Consider the following 20000-nt stretch of genomic DNA (forward strand, 5'->3'; position numbering starts at 1 on the left):
GTATGGGTAGGTTTAGGGTTAGGGGTAAGGTTAACAGTGTAACTACAGATGTTATCAAATGCACATACTTAAAATGTATGTACAATGCAACAACACGTATGTACATATTAAGTACATTGTATCAAATGCTAAAGAAATAGTAGTTAAAGACACCTAATGTCCTGAAAAATGTAAATAATAATTGTGTTTGATATAAAAACTCATGTGAAATGCACTAATCTTTCAATTCACATTGAACTGCAGATATTTACATGCTGTTTTCAATTGGTTTCACAGAACAAAGAGATTGAGGAACTGACCAAAATATGTGATGAATTGATTGCCAAGATGGGGAAGAGCTAGCCATCCAGAGACATGGTTCTATCCATACCACAATGGGACAAACACAGATAGCATGGAAAAAGGAATTAGAGTAAAGATTGAGGAGAAAGATTGTGGGGTTTGGTGTCTTTCTGGTGGACAGAACAATGAACATACCAAATGAGCTTTGTGGATCTCACACTACTGATGTCTTCAGAAAACAGGACTATCCAGGAATAGGAGAATACAATTGATTCCCGCTGTAATTACTTCCTCTCTTTTGATTTATTAATGTACTGCAGCTATCTATATTGAGGGTCTTGTGAAAGCAGTCCCCATCATTAGAGAGTTTTTTGACAGCCTGAATAGTTTACATAGTGAGAGAGAGACAGTATGTGTTTTAGTGAGTGTGTGGTTATGAGTGCCATCGCCATGACAACTACTGATGGAGCCGACTGTTAAACTAATTCCTGTGGTACACTCAACTTGAAAACAGAAATAGAGAGAATATATCAATATAGAATATAAAACAGACTAAGTAATCATTCAGTTGTCACAAAGTGGTATGTTTTAGGCCTTGACGGTTTTGTAAATAATGAAAATGACTTGAATATAGTAAAGGAACAAAGATTTTAGCAGATTTTGATACTGTTAGATTGATCTGCTTCCTTGTGTATCTTTGTAGATACTTTTTTGTTTGTTTGTTTGTTTGTTTTATTGTCTCCTGGAAAACTGATGTGCGATTTTTATTTTTGGATTTTATTTTGATATATAAATGAACCCACTTGCCACTGTCAGTGGTTCAGACTTGAGTTGATTTAATCTGAATGGATTTGTGTCATTCCTGCTATGGCTGATGTTTCACACAGCTGCAAGATCTGCCATTTACACAGGACATACTTACAGAGTGCAATAAAAGATGGCAATACAACACTTTTTGTCTTCTGTTCTATATTTCACAAACACAAAGTCAATGTACAACATGTAAAGACTGAAATGACGTAATAATAATGTGATCCACTCCCATATTACTAGGGAATAAAATAAATAAAAAAAGCTTTTTGGAGATGTTAATGAACAAAGAATGAATCTTGCTGACATGATCCTGTGCCTGAAAAGATTTGTATTAGTTAGTTGGCAGATGGGCATTAAGATCATGCCAGACAGACTATATTAGTGCCTGTGACATGCTGGCCTGGCACAGAACCAAACTGTCTGTGAGTAAGCAAGTTAGATGAAGAAGGAATTTAACCTTTTAACTGACTTCTCAAACAACTGGTAGATAGAACATAGTTTGCCGTTAGATTAAAAATGTAAACACACTGTGAATCAGGCCCAGATCTGATTTGCTCATTTTCTGACCCATGATAATCAAATCCTCACCATCCATGTGATTATGCGGGAAACTATCATGGGCCTTTTTAATTTTATCACAATGGCAGAAAAGCAGAAACTAAGAAGCATCCTCAAAAAATTACACAGAACCCAATGCATTTTCAGCCGATTTGTTCAGAATAAAAAAATAAATAAAAAAATAAATCTATTTAAAATGAATCTCACTCACTATAAGATTTTTTTTTCTTTTTTTATAAATTAGAGTGAAAAGAAACCAAGAAGGCAATATATATATATATATATAAAAACATGAAAAGACAAATAAATTACATGCACTCAGTGTTGGGTAAATTATACAAAAAAGTAATCCACAACAAATTACTAATTATTACTTCTCTAAAGTTGAAATCGGATTACACAATTCTTTACTTCATGGAAAATGTCACATTAGTAATTACTTTTATTTTCTATTTTTTTTTTTTTTTTTTTTACAGAAGTTTGTTTTTCTACTTAACACATTCAAAATAATGTCTACAGTATATGTCCTTTTTCATTGTCACACGCAAGTCACACACAGCTCACTTACAATGATTTATTAGTGACTTTAGCTGTCAGAAACAGACATGCATTTGAACAAAATTCATGTTTTATATGTTTTCTTTATAAATAATATTATTTTAGAAATGTGTAATGTATTTAAAAGTAATTAACTTAATTGAAATTCAGTAACTGTAATCTGATTACATGAATTTTAAATTGTAATGTGTCACCACTTTTCAACTAAAATGTAATTAGATAACTTTGTAATCAGATTATACCCAACACTGCATACAACAAGTTATTGATAAAACAAAGAAAATGAAAAAAATATGTATGGGTGATTGACAAAATAAAAAAATGAAATAAAAGTTTTGCAGTAAAAGTAATTTCATTGTAATAAGCATGGCAAAATAAAAGATAAAAGAAGTGTAGTCTAAATTGTTTTTTTTCATAGCATATTTCCAGCACAAAAACCACACTTAGAATCAAATATTTCAGACATATGGTTCACTCTATAGCTATTGTGCATTAATATATCTTTCTGTGATCTCTGCAGTCAAAGTAGAATATGGAGATCACATCTGATCCCACCATTAATGAGGATAAAAACAAAACATAATTGTTCCAGATTGATTTTTATCCATTCGTTAATTTGATGGCGTAAACTTTGATTTGACACACATTTAAATCGATTTTTGCAACAACTGTTTTATTGGTTAAGTCCACTTTCTGCTGTGTCACAAAGTGACATGCTGGTAAACTAGTACTGCACATAGAGGATGCATTAGTTCCTGATTTCTAGAATGAAATTTGGAGGGAATATGGGACACCTGGCTAACATGCAGCACAAGGGGTGGAGCGCAGTAACATCTCTGATTAGATGGTCATTCAGATCTTAAGACTGAACAATGGGCCTTAGTGGACAGGCTGGTAATCTGTGTCTCCTCACTCCTCTTGGGTATTAGCTCTCCAGCAGGGCTTAAGCTCAGGGATTTTAGAAGCAAACAATCAGCTTTTCATTGTGTTAACCTGACAGTCACAGACCACCGGCGACATGAGAGGTGCCCATGTCTTCCTGCTGATGGGCCTGTCCCTCACCCTCCTCGCTGCTCACAGTGAGTATCACTCTCTTATATTGTTCTCTTTTTTTATGTTTAAGAGTTTTCGGCCAGTTGACGTGTGACACACTGAGTGTCAAATCCTGATTAACTTTTCAGTCTAGACTTCTCAGTCTTGTTGTCTTGTCTCTGTTTCGTGTTTTGTATGCATTCTCCAGTTCACTTCCTTATTATTTATTTCAATTAGTCTCTTCAACACTCTTAAAAATAAAGGTTCCAAAAAGAGGGTTTCGCAGCGAAGCGGGAGAAGAAAAAATGTTGGTTTCCCAAAGAATCTTTCTGTGAAATGATCATAAAAGAAACATTTTTGAAGAACCTTTTTTATAATCTAAAGAACCCTTTTCTACTACAAAGAACCTTTTGTGCAATGGGAAGTTTCCATGGATGTTAAAGGTTCTTCATGGTACCAAACATGCTGATAAAGAACCCTTTATTTCTAAGAGTGAAACTATCATTTGCTCAGTGGTTTGTGCCTCTGAGGTGTCCTTTTGCCTCAGAATATCTTCTCTGTCTTGAGTAAGGGGTTCAAGGACTAACTGTAAGAAATCTGTAAAACCAGTCCCTTAAACAGATTCAGGGGTTACAAAAAGCTTGCTGCCTGGCTGGTGTCAGAAATCATTGTTATGGGACTACTGGACCAAAAAGGATATAATCTCTCCCTGTACCACAAATTCTTTCCAAAGCTCCTTTCAGAAGGCATACTGTTGTCTAAAAACATAAAAGTGCAGAACTAATGCATAAGTAATTATTGAGAATTATTTCAGTTGTATCAATTTAGTGGAATAAATCATTATTCTTAACAATTATGACTGCCTACCAACATGGTTTAAAATTTTAGAGATGGTTGGGATTTTTTTCCCTTCATCTTCATTATTTTTATAGCTGTTTTTTTCCCTCAAAAACACTTCCTGAGCCATTCTCAAAATGTTTTTGACTTTCCAACAAATATTTAAATTTTAAATTCATTTCAGTGTTTGCCTGTAAAAGCTGAAGGGTCAAAAAATTTTAAACATCCTGACATTCATAAAGGACAACTTGACTGTTGTTCATTATTTAATTTTTTAATTGTTTTAAAAATAAAACAAGAATTGTAACAACAGTGACAAATTCTCTTAAAAGATTATACATTTTTTTAAGATGGTGTCAATAGATCATAAAATCAATAAATCATACCATTAAATATTAATTCACATGAACATTAAACAATGAAACACCAATGGCATATTTAAATTACTATGGGGGAAAAAATACAGTTAAAATGTAAATCAATGACTTTTTTCAACATGATGGGAAAATCATGCGCATTGGAGCAGTGTCTTCTTCCTCTGAACTTTGACCTTGGAATTTCTTTTCCATCCTTTTTTTATTTTCAAAATACAAGTTTTTTAACATTGATAAAGGCAATGACATGAAATCAAGGGACAAATAAAAAATGTATTTATTAATTACTTATTTTGTTTTGATTTTTAGCACACTTGATTGGCCTTGCACAAATGCTTGACCTGAGAAAACGAAATTAGTAAAAACTAAACACATAAATAACTGTAAATGTCATATAAGTGGTGTACCAGATGAGGGGGACAAGGGTTTTGACTAATTCAAATATACATTTTCTACAAAGTTTTTAAAACAATATAGAGTCAAACCATTTTATATTATTTAATAAAATGCTAGGTCATAAAATAATGCCTTTTAAATGGGGTTTCTTGACTTTTTAATGACTAAATAAAGTCAAGGGACATGCTTGTCACCATATTTTGATAATGACCCTCCTAGCTCCACATTCAATGACACAAGCCTCTTAGACAATGAATACAGGTATCTTCAGCTACAGGTCATGAAGGTGTCTGCCAAGGCACTAAACCACTTAACCCATAACTATAGCTGGGCCTAGAATAGAATATCAAATGTAACAAATTTTAGATAACAAATTAGATAACAGAGCAATTTACCATGGGGAAATATTTGTCCGAACAATTAAAAAAATGTGTCACTTTCCGTGGCATGGAAATGTACATTTCTGACCCTTCTCCCAATATACTGTGCTGCAAAAATAATTTTATTAAAGTCCAAAACTGCCTGGATATATTTGACAAATTACTGCTGCAGTCAGATATAATTAGAGATTTGCTTTCTCTTTCTAATATTAAAGTTACTTTCCCAATGATGCAGTGAGATCCAGCAGATCCATGCATCACCCAACATTTTTGCAAACATGATTTTACTTTACCAAAACTGCCTGGATAAATTTGACAAAAGGTGCCTGAAATATTCCACCTGCGTGTGTACAGAAGGCCTCAGTTTATTCACCTTATAAAAAAGAAGAAAAAAAAAAAAAAACAACTCCAGACTGAAAACAGCTCCACAGATAAAAAGTCATAGTGGCCTCTAGACAGCAGCCACAGTTTGCTCATGTCTATTGTACAGTGTTTGGTACAGTTTGGGAGTGAAATAATGTAATTTTGAGTGAATGCTTTGAAAAAGATGACCTTAGGGCTAGCACTGTGTTTTAAAACTTTACTTATTGATATATATACCATTTCAAACAGCATGAAGAAATGCCAGTGAATAAGGTTAGATTTTCTGCATTACCATCCTGTGAACTTAAGGTCTTTGCTATAAAAGAGAGTGACTCAAATGGAAAGTGGAAAGATGTCTATGTGGCGAGCAAACAGTTTTAAGACACACAAAACAGAAACGGCTTACTCTGTAAAAGAATTTCTGTTTTTGAAGGTGTATGGATTGTATGTGTCTGATCTTGTTGGCTTGAACTTCAAAGGATGTTTCTTTAAAAACACACATTTGGGAGATGATGCCAAAGAGGCACATCAAATAGGCTTAACAACAACATATTCTGCAGGGCATTTACAAGATGGTTGACATGTTTCTCTGCCGTGACTTCTGTTGATCCCTTGTCTCTGGTGAATGATTGCGAGAAAAGATGTGTTTTGGGATGAAACTTCAATGTTCTTTTTATTGGGTTCACAGACAAGTGAATAAAAGGGTAGAAGAAACTAGTAGAATAAGGAGAACTAGTAGAATAAGCTATGGAATGATTTTCACGGGGGCTGCATCAAAATGATCTCATGTAGCGATATATTTGCTGGCTGCTGTCTTAAAGCTGCCTCATCATGAAGACTGAACTAGAGTGAATATTACCGGACACGCATCATAGTCTGTATATCTGAATATATTGTTAATATGAATTATGACTTTTTTGTATTTTTTATTACTATTAGAATCTGGCACTGGAGAGATTCAGTATAGTGAAATTCACCTCAATTGTCCATACTAAAGGAGCAACAAAAAATAAATAAAATACTGTGCAGTTGTAAAAAAAAAAAAAAAAAAAAAAAAAAAATGTTATTGAGACATTGACATGGTGCTCATGCAGGCAATGCAAGTTTAAGTCCGGCTTGCAACATTTCCTTTTCCCCCCTTTTCCCTCTGTCTACCCTCCACTACCTGTATATATAAAAGTGGCAAAAAAAAAAAAAAAAAAAAAGAAAAGAAAAGAAAAAAAATGGTTTAAAAAAGAGATACTGTATTAGTCAGTGGGTGTGGAGGTAGCTGATGTGGCTATTTTTATGCTACTACACATACAATATATATATATATATATATATATATATATATATATATATATATATATATATATATATATATATACACACACACACAGTATATACTGTATATGTATGTCTGTTGAAGATATAATAAATAAATAACAATTGCTGGAAAATCCAGCCTATAACTTCAGGCCTTTTCTTGAAGAATTGTAGTATTAAATTCATTCTTTGGTATTCTGCATCTTTTGTCCTTGTTTAGGTGAGGCACTGCAGTGTTATACCTGCATGGGCTCTACAGATGAAGACTGCAATCACCAGGGCTCCAAGACCTGTCCGAGCTACTCAGATGCATGTGCTATTGTCCGAGGACATGGCAGTAAGTTTAATAGTTACAGAGTAAATAGTTAATCTTCTTGCATGGATGGATGAGAATAATTGGGCGAGAACATTTTTTTTTTCTATAGATCTGGGAGATGAGTCACTAAGGAAAAAATCTTCAGAAAAATCATTAACGACTCTAGTGTGTGTGTACATGTATGTGTGTTAAAGGGAAGCACTGTATAAGGTTGGTGTATAGAAAGACAGACTGCTCTGTCTGGCCTCAGCTTAGAAACAGCAGGAGGTTTACAGCTTCCTTGTGAGGATGAAAGCACATTAATGTATAATCACGCTGTCATACTGTTCTTGTCTTCTTAGATGGTGTAATGAAGTCGTGCTCTTACAAATCCTTCTGCAGCCAGGCCAACAGCCAAGGCTACAGAGCTCCAGGGGTGAAAGTTCATTGCTGCTACTTTGATGACTGCAATGTGGCTGGACATGCCATTAGAATAAGCACAGGCTTCAGCTTCCTTCTGGGGCTTCTCTTATGCGTCTGGCATTTGCTGTCAAACTAATGTTGCCCTCGACAAACTGAGCCGGTTATTAAACTCCATTACCACTGTGCAACATGACAGAACTCTGTATACTATGTGATTGATGCCATACGTACTGATAAAATGAATTGTACCATACTGCAAATGTCAGCAAGTGCACTGCCATGGGATTGTGCATACAGCAAACACTCACAAATAAATGCAAGGATAAGTATGGTCATGCAAACACACGTAGGCTAATGGATAAAGTACAGTCAGCTGGTCATTATAGCATACTAAACCACAACAGGGTGATCAGAACTTGGTCTTGTATAACCCTATGAGGTTTATTTTGGAATGGTGACCGATTGTCTGTACATTATCCCTCTTATTACATGGCTAATTTACAAATATATAAATGGACATTTTAAAATAATAAAAGGAAACACTGATTTTAGTTGAAATTATTTTATTATATGAGAAGAAAGAGACCTTAGAGTAATACGAGAGACTTGAAACTAGCAATGTAGGAAATTATTTGCCATGGGACAAATTTAGCAGTCAATATACAAAATAGCTGACCACAGAATGCTGCAAATGCTTGGGCCTATCAAAATTAAGTATTTAAGAAAGCTGCGTAATAAACACAAAAAACTGTACACAGATATTCTGTCATATTTATCTGCATTAAATAAATGTTTGTTATTGTTTCAGACTTTCTAGGAACTCAAAAAAGCCTAAAGCATTTGATTAAATAAAAAACAAAAAAACAAAATCTAAATGAACAGTTTGGGTAATATGAAGAGAGAGAGAGAGAGAGAGAGAGAGAGAGAGAGAGAGAGAGAGAGAGAGAGAGAGAGAGAGAGAGAGAGAGAGAGAGAGATGAATCTCAACATGCTGTAAATGTGTAATTTAATTTTCATTTCATTTCACTCCATGCATTGAAATGAACATGAAATTGACATGCAAGAACATACTCTCTGGCTCTGTTTGCTTTTGTGCTTGCCTGTATATAAACTGCTTCTTACCTTATGGTGTGTAATGTATGTTTTGAATGGGGTTTGGATTCAGCCATTCTGATAATTTGACACCTGTAGATCAATTATGTTAATATGTTGCATATTTACAGGGGAAATTCAAAAACATGGAATTTGAAAATATACTGGGTTGGACTGGGTTTTCATTGAGGTAGATAAATTAAAATGTAACTGATGTGTCTCCGATCTAATCAATCAATCAATCAATCAATCAATCAATCAATCAATCAAACTTTATTTGAATAGCACTTTTCATACAAACAGAATGTAACACAGAGTGCTTTACACATTACCAATTCCCCAACCCATTTATATTGTATAAGGTGAACATCTAATCTGTACTCTGAAGTTTTAAATTTTAAAGGACTTTTGACAATCATACAGAATTTTATCTATATATATATATATATATATATATATATATATATATATATATATATATATATATATAGCATTTATTTTGTTCTCGTTGTTTTACTGAGTGATTAAATTTTTTATAATATATATATATATATATATATATATATATATATATATATATATATATATATATATATATATATATATTTTAATTTTTTTTTTTTTTTTATGTTTTTTCAAAACCCAAATACTTCATATCCTTACGTGCTTTATATCACTTAACACTAGGGGTCAGTATAAACTCAAACATAAACAATGATCACGCTGTCACACAACAGGGACGCTGTTGAGACGCTGAAGCCAGTGAGAACGTCCTCTGCTACAGGTACGTTAATCTCAGACGTTGTTCAACTCGTTGAAAATTTCACCCGGTTTTGAGAATTACCAAAACTTGTGATTGCTGTCTAAAGATAAAAGATCACAGCTAATATAGACTGTCATAGCTGTGGCAGTGTTGATAATGTAGGTTGTCGTCGTGACACGTTGATTGTATGTTACATGTTGGTCGAAACTCGAAATGTTTAGTATTTTAGAGTGGACTGGTGTGGATTGTTAATGTTGAACTACTTGTTGATTCATCAAATAATACTGACCCTGCTGATTTTCAAACATTTTCATCTTAACATGCATAAAATAAACAAAAAGTTTGAAAGTTCTCTTGGTACCATGAAACGTACCATGGTAACTAACCATAGTTTCCATCAAAATGGCATACTACTGTTACTAAACTAACCATTTTAAATGGGATCCCCTTAAAAATGAAAGACACTCTCTCTTTCTGTCATGTTAATTAATTTATTTTTGGATTACAGTGCAGGCTAATAGCACGTTACCAGGTTTATTGTAGTCTTAGTAACTGTAGTAAGTATGGTAATTTTTGGAAAGTCCAATCCTGTGAAAAATTTACACTGAAAGAGAGGAGCTTTCCTGGGATTTTTCCATTTTTATATAGAGAGGGCTCAAGAATCATACTTTGAAAACTACTTTGGTTCCTTTGGAGTTTAGAACTTTAAAATACTTAGGTTTTTTTAAATGCTATAATGTCTACATTTAAATCTCGCCTTTCTGTCTCCCATCATTTCCGCTGTGACAGCAGTTTTCTTTCATTTCTCTCACCTCTTTTGCGCTCCATCAACCTTCTCTCTTCCCTCTTCCCCTCCACTGAGGCTTGTAAGACTTTCATTTGACAGACAGGTGTGATGGTGTGAACGAGCTGCCCCAGAGGGGGATAGAGAATGACCCCAAACTGTGAAGCTCCTGGGCCATTCCACTGGGTGCTCTGCTTTGCATGTGTCACTCCTCATCAGTTCTCATCAGCTTTATTTTGAGCTTTCCTTCTCACTTTCATCAAGGCCTAGGAATAGTGCTGGAAAAAAACAAAAAACACATCTTAAACCAGCCTAAGCTGGTTTGCCAGTCTTAGGTGATTTAAGATGGTCTGGTTTTCCAGCATGACCAGCTGAGAAGTGCCCAAAACCACTAACCAACCAAAACAGACTGACTATGCTGAGAGACCAACAAAAATCAGCCATTTTGGCAGGTTTAAGCTGCTGCTGCTTTTTTTTTTTTTTCCGTTAGGGATGGCTGGGATCACAATGTTGCTGGGTTTCTGGAGAAAGAAAAAGGTCTACTACCTTCAAAAAGCAAAGGTTCTTATAATTAGTGAATTATTGTATTTTTAGGACTTCTGGTAACCTTCATGATAAGATGTCTTTTTCTTTTCCCGTGAAGTTTGAAGTTTGTTCTGAGTTCTGATGTTGTTATATTCTCTGAGTTGTTTGCGCTTGCAATGAAATTTGATCGTAGTGAACCAGAGAGTTGCCTAGGAGCTTATAGAAAGACTGATACGCCCCCCCCCCCCCCCCAAAATAATTTTCCTTAACATTTCTAAAATATGCTACTAGTTGCCATCAGTGGCTTGTGTAAAGGTCATCGCTGTGGTGACCATCTAGGAAGAAATTGCTCATTTGATCTGCCCCTGTCTAATCCTTGTCTACCTAGGGACACTATTACTGTAAATCCCATCCACCCTATGAAGAGCCTTAAGCCAAATGCCCTTTATTGGTGGATGCAGGAGACCAGACAGTGGTTGTTTTGATCCCTTAGAGGCCTAGAAGGTATTAAAAGTATATATTTTGTTCCAATCATAAGTTAAGTGGAATTTGGTCCTGCTTATTGTCTTCTTTCATCATACCAGCTTCTTAAAAGATGACAAATAACTTGATTTAGGGGTCATTTCAACCAGACAATGTCCAACTATATTTTTTTATCCTTAATTTTTAACAATATATCTATTGTTTTTATCATTTAAAACCTAACAAACTTTTTTTTTTTATAAAATGTTTTGCTTAAAAAAAAAAGTGCTATATTTTTTATTTTTTTATTTTTTTCATAATAAATTTGTGAAGATTTCAAACAAACTTCTTTCACGTTGTCATTATGGGGTATTGTTTGTAGAATTTTGAGGAAAATAATGAATTTAATCAATTTTGGAATAAGGCTGTAACATAACAAAATGTGGAAAAAGTGAAGCGCTGTGAATACTTTCCGGATACACTTTAGTTAAGAAGCCTTGTAGGGACGCCAGCATCCACAACACAGCATAGTGCTAGTGATCAACTATGCTAGTATTTTCAGCAGTGTAGTCTCCTGCTTTAACCTGTCAAATTATGTACTTGACTATTCATCTTCTTCATACCAATATATTTTTTGTTATTTTCATGTTTTAAAATGCAATGCCTCTGGAAAAAGAGTGCATTTAAGAACAAACACTGGATTAGCGCAGGGGAATGATAACTACAGGACATAAGGGAGCATTAGACTGCTGGTATTTATTGTACAGTCAGAGCTTTGCCTGAATCAGTCCCGAGTGGCTGACTACTGCTGCGAGTGGAGCATAAGGCTCTGAGAAATATTTATAGGGCTTTCATAAAAGTATTTTGCATGAAAGCACTCGCATCCAAATCCATTGTTAGCAAGCTGATTCATACTTAGGCTATTTTAAGTAAGCTTATATGAAGTGCTGGCAATAAGTTTCCCTTCCTATCGGCTAAATGGAGAAGAGACACTGGAGGCTGAAAGGGGCAGATATATGTATTTCTATTTTTTCTAATGCTGGAAAACATCTTATTTGCATCTGGTGCTTCAATAGAAGCAGCAAAAACTGGATGCACACAACATTAAGTCATTACAATACACTTAATAAGAAACTGCCATTTTACGAGGACTTTTCTCACATAACCCTGATATGGTGCAGCTGTTACTCAGATGGTACTTTTGCAGTTTGGATGGGTCTTATCCTCTGTTACAAGAAGAACTAGTTCTGTAATTTAAACATTGGCATAGAACTTTTGGTATAGAATTTAGGCCATACTGTCCTTTTTTTTTATTACCAAAACACCACTTTTTTTGTTGCCTTTTTAGATAGAATAAGTGAGAATGGGATTGGCAGATGATGCAGACCAGACTTGAATTCACATTGCCCACATGAACAGCATGGCTCAAAGAGTTACAGCATATTTATGTACCTTTTTATACAGCTTTTTATAGGCCTAAAAAGGTGTATAAAAGGGGATCATTTTGTAGTCCTAGACTACAAATGATCAACTGAATTTCTATCTAGAACCTATCTGAAGTTCCCTATCTGTTACTCACTCGATATTGTGTCGATATAGTGACACTAGGGGTCGCCCTTGGGAGTCCCAAACACCTCTTATCTTTGAGAAAAGGCCAATGGGAATTGGCGAGTGGAATTTGCATGCCACTCCCCCGGACATACGGATATAAAAGGAGCTGGCTCGCAACCACTCATTCAGATTTTTTCTTCAGAGCCAAGCGGTTGTGTTCAGTGAGCTGAATCCTCTGCCGTTCCATTCACCTCTAAATAACTGTTGGAGTTTACTGTGCATTACAGTGGCTTCTCCCCCTCGTGCACCGGTGGAGTGCAGAGAACGCCCCTGGGTGCTTCGACAGTCTAAAAGAGTATGTATTCTTGCAATAAAAGAGTATATTTTCCCTACTAAAAGAGTGGCACTGACAGAGAGCGGCTTTTTAAAGATGCCATTCCGTCTGTGTTTATTTCCTGGTTGCAGTCCTTACCTCTCCGCTTCCAATGGCCACGATTGCTGTCTTCCATGCTTGGGTGCTGCCCACGTGGAGACAGCGTTCATGGATGGGTCATGTTCTCACTGCGAGAACATGACCATGGCAACATTGCGGTCGCGGCTTTCCTTCGTTAGAGGGAAAGCCACCCCAGCGTCTCCCCGCCTCAGTCCTTCTACCTACGGGTTTGAGGCCGCATCGGTTAGCACTAGGGGCGATTTGGGGACCCCAATAGGAGCCACTCTGCCGGGTAACCCCCCACGGACCTCCCATTCCCCAGTACGCTTGTTCGCCCCGGTCGAGTTCTGGGATGAGACTGCCGACTCGTTTTAGGGCGAGTTCGCAATCTCATTTGGCGCTCGCGAAGTGGATGAGCTCTCGATCGCAGCATCAGAGAGTGGGCTGGTCCAGTCTGATGCTGAGGACTCGACTGGGTTCCCACCTTCGGGTATGCTCCCCCAGTCGCAGGCCGACGTGGAGCTGGCGGCCATGCTTGCCCGGGCGGCTGCGAGCGTCGGGCTGGAGTGGAACTCTCCACTCCCCCCTGAACCCTTGCGGCTTGACGATTGGTTCCTGGGCTCGGAGCGCCGCTCACGGCCGCACCTCGCCCCGGTCCATTTCTTCCCGGAGGTGTATGAGGAGCTCACTAGGTTGTGGTGGGCACCTTTCACTGCCCGGACCCGGTCTCTGAGCTCCTCCGCTCTCACTACCCTCCATGGTGGGGCTGCCAGGGGGTACTCGGCGATTCCCCATGTTGCAATTGGTAGAACAGCGGGCTGGGCAACACCCAATACCTTCGCAAGGTTCCTCAATCTCCAGGTTGAGCCGGTTTGTCCCGTGTGATGTCAGGTACAAACAGGTAAGTTGGCGGGACAACTGGCCGGGTGTACTGCTTGCATAGAGCGCCTTTCCCCTCCTGGAGGGGGAGACATGCGCTTTTTACCCCCAGCCATGTTCACGTGGTCGTGGACCCTGGATGTCCTTCTTCCTTAGCCCTGTGGCAGGCAAGTTCATGGAGAAACTTGATGCCGGCCAAGTATGTGTGCTATTAGGCCCTGTACTGGGATAGGTGCTCCACATGCGCTGGTTGCCTGTATGTAACCCTGTGTGATGTATTTTCCACGAGATGGTTTCCCTGTTGACAAACCCACATCTTCCTTGGGCAGAGTTTCCCTCTGCCACCGGTCACCATGTTTGTAGAGCTCTGTCCCCTATGGGTATGACCTACCACAGGGACTTCTCCACATGCGACACTGCCAACAAGACTCGGTAAGACCATGTGACATATTTCCACACAATTGTCTCCCCTTCGGGCAGGATGTGGTCTCCGCGGTGTTTCCCCCCCCGACGCGGACATTTATGGCCCCCAGCTGAACAATTTCTATTCTTTTTTTGGGGAGAAAAAAAAAGGAGGCCACGGCTGGGGTGGCCTGTCCCCATTTTGGGCAGTTGACTTGTCCCTGAGGTGCGGGGGGCCACACAACGCTCGTAGGAGCGTTGGGGGAGGTTACGTGATGGCCAGGTGTGCTGGCTACGAGGCACGTAATGGTTTGCCCATCTCGCAGTCCACGTAACAGTTCAGCTAGTTGTGGCGTTTTGTATAGGGACCCCTAGTGTCACTACATTGACACAACGTCGAGTAAGTGACAGATAGGGAATGTCCTGGTTACTTTCGTAACCTCCATTCCCTGATGGAGGGAATGAGACGTTGTGTCCCTCCTGCTACAACTCTGAACTACCCGCTGAAATGGCTGGGAACTGGTCTCGGCTCCTCAGCACAAAACCTGAATGAGTGGTTGCGAGCCAGCTCCTTTTATACTCATATGTCCGGGGGAGTGGCATGCAAATTCCACTCGCCAATTCCCATTGGCCTTTTCTCAAAGATCAGAGGTGTTTGGGGCTCCAAATGCGACCCCTAGTGTCACTACATCAACACAACGTCTCGTTACCTCCATCAGGGAATGGAGGTTACGAAAGTAACCAGGAAGTTTTCTTTTGATACACTGGAATAAGACTTTTTGTATTATATGTTCAGTACATATTTTATTAAATATTACATATGTATTTTATTATATGCTGATTTGTGTGCATGATTTATATTGCAAAATAAAAAATAATTATATAATTAATAAAATGGACAAAATTATTCTGATACTATATACAGTATATACTACTACAGTATAGTATACAGTTGAAGTCAGAAGTTTACATACACCTTAGCCAAATACATTTAAACTCAGTTTTTCACAATTCCTGACATTTAATTGTAGAAAACATTCCCTGTCTTAGGTCGGTTAGGATCACTACTTTATTTTAAGAATGTGAAATGTCAGAATAATAGTAGAGAGAATGATTCATTTCAGCTATTATTACTTTCATCACATTCCCAGTGGGTCCGAAGTTTACATACAGTTTGTTAGTATTTGGTACCATTGCCTTTAAATTGTTTATCTTGGGTCAAACAGTTTGAGTAGCCTTCCACAAGCTTCTCACAATAAGTTGCTGGAATTCTGGCCCATTCCTCCAGACAGATCTGGTGTAACTGAATCAGGTTTGTAGGCCTCCTTGCTCACACATGCTTTTTCAGTTCTGCCCACACATTTTCTATCAGACTGAAGTCAGGGCTTTGTGATGGCCACTCCAATACTTTGACTTTGTTGTCCTTAAGCTATTTTGCCACAACTTTGGAGGTATGCTTGAGGTCATTGTTCATTTGGAAGACCCATTTGTGACCGAGCTTTAACTTCCTGGCTGATGTCATGAGATGTTGCTTCAATATATACACAGAATTTCCCTTCCTCATGATGCCATCTATTTTGTGAAGTGCACCAGTCCCTCCAGCAGCAAAGCACTCCCACAACATGATGCTGCCACCCCCATGCTTCACGGTTGGGATGGTGGTCTTTGGCTTGCAAGCCACACCCTTTTCCCTCCAAACATAATGATGGTCATTATGGCCAAAAAGTTCAATTTTTGTTTTATCAGACTAGAGGAAATTTCTCCAAAAAGTAAGATCTTTGTCCCCATGTGCACTTGCAAACTGTAGAGTGGCTTTTTTTATGGTGGTTTTGGAGCAGTGTCTTCTTCCTTGCTGAGCAGCCTTTCAGGTTTTCAATATAGGACTTGTTTTACTGTGAATATAGATACTTATCTACCTGCTTCCTCCAGCATCTTCACAAGGTCCTTTGCTGTTGTTCTGGGATTGATTTGCACTTTTCGCACCAAACTACATTCAACTCTAGGAGACAGAATGCATCTCCTTCCTGAGCGGTATGATGGCTGCGAGGTCCCATGGTGTTATACTTGCGTACTATTGTTTGTACAGATGAATGGTACATTCTGGCATCTGGAATTTTCCAAGCTGCTTAAAGGCACAGCTAACAGTGTATGCCAACTTCTGACCCACTGGAATTGTGATATAGTCAATTAAAAGTGAAACAATCTGTCTGTAAACAATTGTCGGAAAAATTACTCGTGTCATGCACAAAGTAGATGTCCTAAACGACTTGCCAAAACTATAGTTTGCTAATATTAAATCTGTGGAGTGGTTAAAAAATGAGTTTTAATGACTTCAACCTAAGTGTGTGTAAACTTCTGAATTCAACTGTATATATACTGTGTGTATAATATATATATATATATATATATATATATATATATATATATATATATATATATATATATATTATCTCAGAAAAAAAGGTAGCGTTTAAAGTACAAAGCTGTCACAAGGGTGGTGAGAAGAGAGGGGAGGAAGGCATGTAGACTGGGTGAAGGGGGGTCAAAGGAGTCAAGGGAAAGCATTCAGGGAGTATTCTCTCTGTTGGACCTGTTGTCAAGTCCTGTATGTTATTCCAGAGAGTGCCACTAGGGGCAGCGGTGACACACATTTGGAGTCTCAGTACTCATCCCATGTTTTGACCATCTGCCTTTGTGCTTCTACACGCTTCCGCATTATGAACTGCATGACTCATTCAAGAAATTGCACATTTGTAATTTTAATTCAATTAACACCCCATACGGTTCAGTGTTTGTGAACTAAGCCACATGCCAACTTGCGAAAATTCTGTGTGATCCTGTTTGTTTTCTCAGGTTGCGTTGTAATTACAGTGGTTTCGTTTCATCAAGACTTTTTTATAAGTCTTTTTTAATCTGCTCAATTTTAATCCTCTCACTCCCCCCTTTGTCTGGCTGATGTGTGTAACCTAGGTGATGGTGCGTTCATTAAGCTTGTGATTTTAAAACAGTCTTGGTGTTGACAACAGCTCTGGAAAGTCACATAAACAAACGCAATAAAGTGTATGCCATGTTCACACAACAACTGTATCGAACAGGAAAATACTCCTGAGTCATATGCTCTTTTTTGATGAAATCATCCACTGTTAAACTCAATAATGGAAAGATGTGTTTTGATCACAATCAGTATAATGAAAAGGCGAATATAATGACCAGACTATACTTTTAAAGGGATGGTTCTCCCAAAAATGAAAATTCCCTTTGACTTACTTTCTTCTATGGAACAAAAGATTTTAGATAGAATTACAGCCTCAGTCACCATTCACTTTCATTGCATCTTTTTCATATAATCTAAATTAATTGACTGAACCTAACATTCCCTATCTGTCACTCACTCGATGTTGTGTTGATGTAGTGACACTAGGGGTCACTCTTGGGAGCCTGAGACACCTCTGGTCTTTGATAAAAGGCCAATGAAAATTGGCGAGTGGTATTTGCATGCCACTCCCCTGGACATACAGGTATAAAAGGAGCTGGTATGCAACCACTCATTCAGATTTTCTCTTCGGAGCCGAACGGTCATGCTCACTGCGCTGAATTTCTACTGTTCATTCACCTCTGCTGGATCTGATGGCGCATTTCAGTGGCTTCTCCCTCCTCTGCACTGGTGCACTGCAGAGAACGCCCCTGGGCACTTCGGCAGAAAAAAGAGAGTATATTTTCTGAAAGAGTTTACTTCTCTAAAAGAGTGTATTTCTCTAAAAGAGCGGCACACACAGAACGTCTTTTTAAAGATGCCTTTCCGATTGTGTGTTATTCCTGATTGCGGTCGTTATCTCTCAACTTCGGATGGTCATGATCGCTGTCTTCCGTGTCTGGGAGGCAGCGTTTGTGGATGGTTCATGTTCTCACTGCGAGAACATGACCATGGCAACGTTGCGGTCCCGCCTTGATCCTTCTACCTACAGGTATGAGGCCAGCGTGGCTAGCACTGGGGGTGATTTGGGGACACCAATGGGATCGCCTCTGCCGGGTATCCCCCCGCAGACCTCCCATTCTCCAGCACGCTTGTCTGCCCCAGTCGGGTTTCCGGATGAGTCCGCCGGCTCGTCTCATGGCGAGTCTGGCCTCTTGTTCGGAGCCCGCGAAGATGAGCTCTCGAGCGCAGCATCAGAGAGCGGGCTTGTCCAGTTGGACGATTGCCCAGTCACAGGCTGATGCAGAAATGGCAGACATGCTTTCCCGGGCGGCCGTGAGCGTTGGGTTAGAGTGGAACCCTCTGCTCTCCCCTGAACCCTTGTGGCTCGATGATTGGTTCCTGGGCTCGCGGCGCCGCTCAAAACAGCCACGCCCCGCTCCAATGCCTTTCTTTCCGGAAGTGCACGAGGAGCTGATGAAATTGTGGGAGGCACCTTTTACTGCCCGGCCCCGATTCCGCAGTTCCCCTGCCCTCACTACCCTTGATGGCAAGGCGGCCAGGGGCTATACGGTGATTCCCCCGGTGGATAAGGCGCTTGCGGTGCATCTATGCCCGCAGAGCGCCGCCACCTGGCGCGGACGCCCTAAGCTCCCATCCAAGCCCTGTAGGTTCATGTCGTCCCTGACGGCTAAAGCCTACAGTGCTGCTGGACAAGCCGCCTCTGCCCTGCACGCCATGGCTCTCCTGCAGGTCCACCAAGCCAAGGCGTTGAAAGAACTACACAAGGGTAGTTCCGCCCCAGATTTGATGCAGGAACTGCGCTCGGCGACCGACCTCGCTCTTCGAGCGCCGAAGGTCATGGCGTGGTCTCTCGGGTGGACGTTGGCCACATTAGTGGTCCAGGAGCGCCACTTTTGGCTCAACCTGGTCGAGATTGGTGAGGCCGACAAGACACGGTTCCTTGTTGCCCCCATTTCCCAGGCTGGCATATTCGGCGACACCGTCGAGGACTTTGCTCAGCAGTTCTCGGCGGTGAAGCAGCAGACGGAGGCTATCCGGCATATCCTGCCCCAGCGCGGCTCAAGATCCCACACCCCGTCTGCTCATCGCCAATGGCGTCCCCCTGCGGTGACTGCACTGGCTCCGCCGCAGCCCGCCCCTTCGGCCCGGCCCCGGCGTGGAGCCCACCTCAGGAAGCAGACGCCACCCGTCTCACAGTCGGCTGCTAAGAACCCATGGAGGTCGTCAAAGCGCCCATGAGATGGGTGACCTAGGGACGACAAAACCCACTCACCCGTAGCTGGTAAGAAGACCACTCCATCTCCTGGTGGAGGGCCGGGTGGAAAATCTTTTGTTGCCTTTTTGTTTGATTTCGCCGCATGCCCAAGTGGCTGCGGTACCCAACAGTTCAGCAAAAGAGCGGTTTCCTTCCTCCCTGGGTCACATACCCGGTGTGCACGGTCGTCATCACGACTACAGTCCATGGGTTTTTCCTTGCAGGATTGGCGCTACAGCGGTGGTTTTCCCACCCCCGATGTGGCAGTCTCTACGGGTTACGAGGACAGGCCTCTTTC

At 39.7% G+C, this 20000-nt stretch overlaps 2 protein-coding genes across 10 annotated transcripts in view; both read left to right on the forward strand.

The window, feature by feature from the left end:
* The window catches only part of LOC127414107 (transforming acidic coiled-coil-containing protein 2-like), a 77199-nt gene extending 75966 nt beyond the window's left edge, over positions 1–1233 (forward strand). For all 9 annotated transcript variants that reach the window (XM_051651855.1, XM_051651856.1, XM_051651853.1 and 6 more), the window contains one exon: positions 277–1233. In XM_051651855.1, coding sequence (XP_051507815.1) covers positions 277–342 — 66 coding nt within the window. In that variant the 3' untranslated portion in view covers positions 343–1233. The remainder of the gene's footprint in view (positions 1–276) is intronic.
* A 1871-nt stretch (positions 1234–3104) lies between these two features.
* Positions 3105–8884, forward strand: LOC127414109 (prostate stem cell antigen-like). Its single transcript, XM_051651864.1, has 3 exons — positions 3105–3290; positions 7122–7238; positions 7559–8884. Exons 1-3 carry the CDS (start codon positions 3230–3232, stop codon positions 7753–7755), a joined length of 375 nt encoding a protein of 124 aa, XP_051507824.1. The 5' UTR covers positions 3105–3229; the 3' UTR covers positions 7756–8884.
* The last annotated feature ends 11116 nt before the right edge of the window (positions 8885–20000 follow it).

This window comes from Myxocyprinus asiaticus, chromosome 23, assembly GCF_019703515.2.
Source record: "Myxocyprinus asiaticus isolate MX2 ecotype Aquarium Trade chromosome 23, UBuf_Myxa_2, whole genome shotgun sequence".
Taxonomy (NCBI): domain Eukaryota; kingdom Metazoa; phylum Chordata; class Actinopteri; order Cypriniformes; family Catostomidae; genus Myxocyprinus; species Myxocyprinus asiaticus.

What these genes read in the sequence shown, in the direction of transcription:
- LOC127414109 (XM_051651864.1), top strand. Translation starts at nt 3,230, where the DNA reads ATGAGAGGTGCCCATGTCTTCCTGCTGATGGGCCTGTCCCTCACCCTC. An exon ending in CACCCTCCTCGCTGCTCACA is followed by an intron (nt 3,291 to 7,121) that starts GTGAGTATCACT and finishes GTCCTTGTTTAG; the next exon opens with GTGAGGCACTGCAGTGTTAT. An exon ending in TATTGTCCGAGGACATGGCA is followed by an intron (nt 7,239 to 7,558) that starts GTAAGTTTAATA and finishes TTGTCTTCTTAG; the next exon opens with ATGGTGTAATGAAGTCGTGC.